At 37.4% G+C, this 2,369-nt stretch overlaps 1 protein-coding gene across 1 annotated transcript in view; it reads left to right on the plus strand.

Moving 5' to 3' along the window:
• Nucleotides 1–354: 354 nt before the first annotated feature.
• The window catches only part of LOC106527180 (HORMA domain-containing protein 1), a gene marked incomplete at its 5' end in the record, with an annotated part of 3,901 nt that continues 1,886 nt past the window's right edge, over nt 355–2,369 (plus strand). Inside the window, 2 exon segments of the mRNA XM_014021983.1 lie at nt 355–409; nt 485–525. Of these exon segments, the coding sequence (XP_013877437.1) occupies nt 355–409; nt 485–525 (96 nt within the window).

The raw sequence follows: 2,369 nt of genomic DNA on the forward strand, positions 1-2,369 counted from the left end.
AATGTGGTGAAACATGCGTATGCACGGTTTTATAAATCAGAATTTTTTTGACGTACGCCATTTTCGTCTTTTGGCCGTACGTTCATTTTTAGTATGGTTTCTATGCAATCCTTTATAAATCTGACCCCTGGGCTTTATAGAAAAGTAGCCGGATCCTCCACAACTTAAAGGACTCTCAGACTGTGAGGAATAAGATCCTCTGGTCTGATGAAACCAGACAGGTACAGGAAATAGTTGTAAAATCAGGCCGCATCACTGCAAATTTTTAAAGCCTGACAGTCGTCTGAATACTTTCTGAAGCTGCTGTATTTTATATTTATCAGTTTATCTTGATGTTTACACATTACGTCACAGGGCGGACCAAAGAAAACTGATGCTGATGCTGGTGAGGGTTTTCCATCTGAGGATGGTAAGTTGGTTAAAAAAGACCCACAAGAAACTCATTTTATTAGTTTTATTTTTGACACTGTGAACTGTGTTTTAGAGTCTGCACAGTTCAAGAAATCCAGAGGACCACCGATGAAGGTAGGGTCCGGGCCTGCAGCAGAAACACATGTAGGTTGTGAGAGATGATGTGAGGGAAAATGATTGACGGTGCTTGAAACTTGAATCAAATGTATTTAGTGTAAAAACAAATCATATCAACACTATTTTATTCCCTTCCTGTAAACCACACTTTTAAACCGAACCTGTTACCAACATCTAAAAATATATTCAGATGTTAAATTGATATTTCTCCAGGTTCTGTTCAGTTTTTTTCTATCTCAATCTCCTACACCAACAATAAACCGTTCTTAATCCTGGAGAAATACAACCTCAATTATAAATAAGTGAAGATGATGCTCAAAATGTAAATAAAAACAAATTTCATAAAACCATATTTTATTTACAGTGAATAATAATAAACATATTTATGAACCATCACATCGAACTGAGGATGAAGTCCTAAAGTGGAGAAATAGGCAGCTAGATTACATTGGGTAAAAAGGTTTAAACAATTGTCTTTGTGAAAATATGATTCATAAATACCTTATCCATGGGTAGTTTAAACAAAAGTATCTAAAATATACAGTAATCTTAAAGTATTTTTATAGCTTTTATAAGCAGTAGCTACAAAAACATGATTTTGAGCAGAAAAGCCTCAAATTCTGTCATTTTCTCTGCGAGCTAAGGTTTCCTCTTTAAAATGACACAAACTCCTCATTAGGATAACCTAAAAACAAGATTCAGACCTAAAATCAATGAGTTATCCTGATTAAGATGACAAATCAAGGCACCTCTCATGATATCAGCATGATTCAGGTATCAAAACGTAGCTTAAAAATCAGGAATCTGAAAATGTTCTGATGTCGTTTTGACCAAATTTGACCTAATCCTCAGTTTGATGTGATGGATCAAACGTATTTAAGAAACAAGGTAATTATGTATTTTATGGCAACATGTGTCTTTAAAGTTATTCCAGGTCCCTCTGTAAAGCATCATCTGTGAACATCCAGGCTGTCCCTCTCTGGTCTGATGGAGGATTCTAGCTGTTCAACAGAAACGGCTTTTTGCTGAGTTTTTAGATAAATGTGCCAAATATTGTTTTGTTTTTTTCTTTCTAGAAAGGGAGCTTCTTCTTTGCTGTTCTTTCTGGTTTTTTTTAATGTTTTTTAGGCCTGGCATGATTTAATATTTTTAAATGGTGAGCTCAGCCACCATTTGTCTATTACAACTGAATCAAACATCTTTGGTGCTAGCACCATGTACAGGTTTTAACCAGTCATTAAAACTAGTCTGTTTCTGCTGTTCCTTCACCTCTCACAGGCTTTGCACAGCTCAGGTTTTAATGAAAGTAGCTACTGGACATGGCAAGTCTAATCAGTTGGATGACATTCACACACGATCAGAGGCAGTGAGGGCTTCACTGTTTTTGCTCAGGGACTCTTTAAATCAGGGATGTCCAAAGTGTGTAATTTGTTTACAGATTTGTCCCCCGGCACAAGTGTTTGATGTAGATGGAGACTTTCTATTTATTATTAGGGCAAATTTATCACGAAGTAAAATCTTATAATAACAAATATTGGCCACAACCAATTATTTGTCTTTAAATAACCAGACTCTTATGGTGCGTTCACACCAAACGTGATTTCAGCGTCAGGAGCATCAGGTTTACATACAAAGTCTATGGTGGACGCGCTTCAATCAGCGTCGGGAAGTGCTGCGGCGCCTCAAGCGCGATTAGAGCAGCTCGATTTGAACGATTTGAACGATCTGAGCGTTCGACGCGATTGATGTGCAAATCGCTGAAGTTAGAAAATCTGAACTTTTGCAGCTCGACGCGCCGCGTCAACCAATCAGAGAGACTCCACTGTGTGACGTAGCGACAT

This window comes from Austrofundulus limnaeus, unplaced genomic scaffold (assembly GCF_001266775.1).
Source record: "Austrofundulus limnaeus strain Quisiro unplaced genomic scaffold, Austrofundulus_limnaeus-1.0 Scaffold313, whole genome shotgun sequence".
Lineage (NCBI taxonomy): Eukaryota > Metazoa > Chordata > Actinopteri > Cyprinodontiformes > Rivulidae > Austrofundulus > Austrofundulus limnaeus.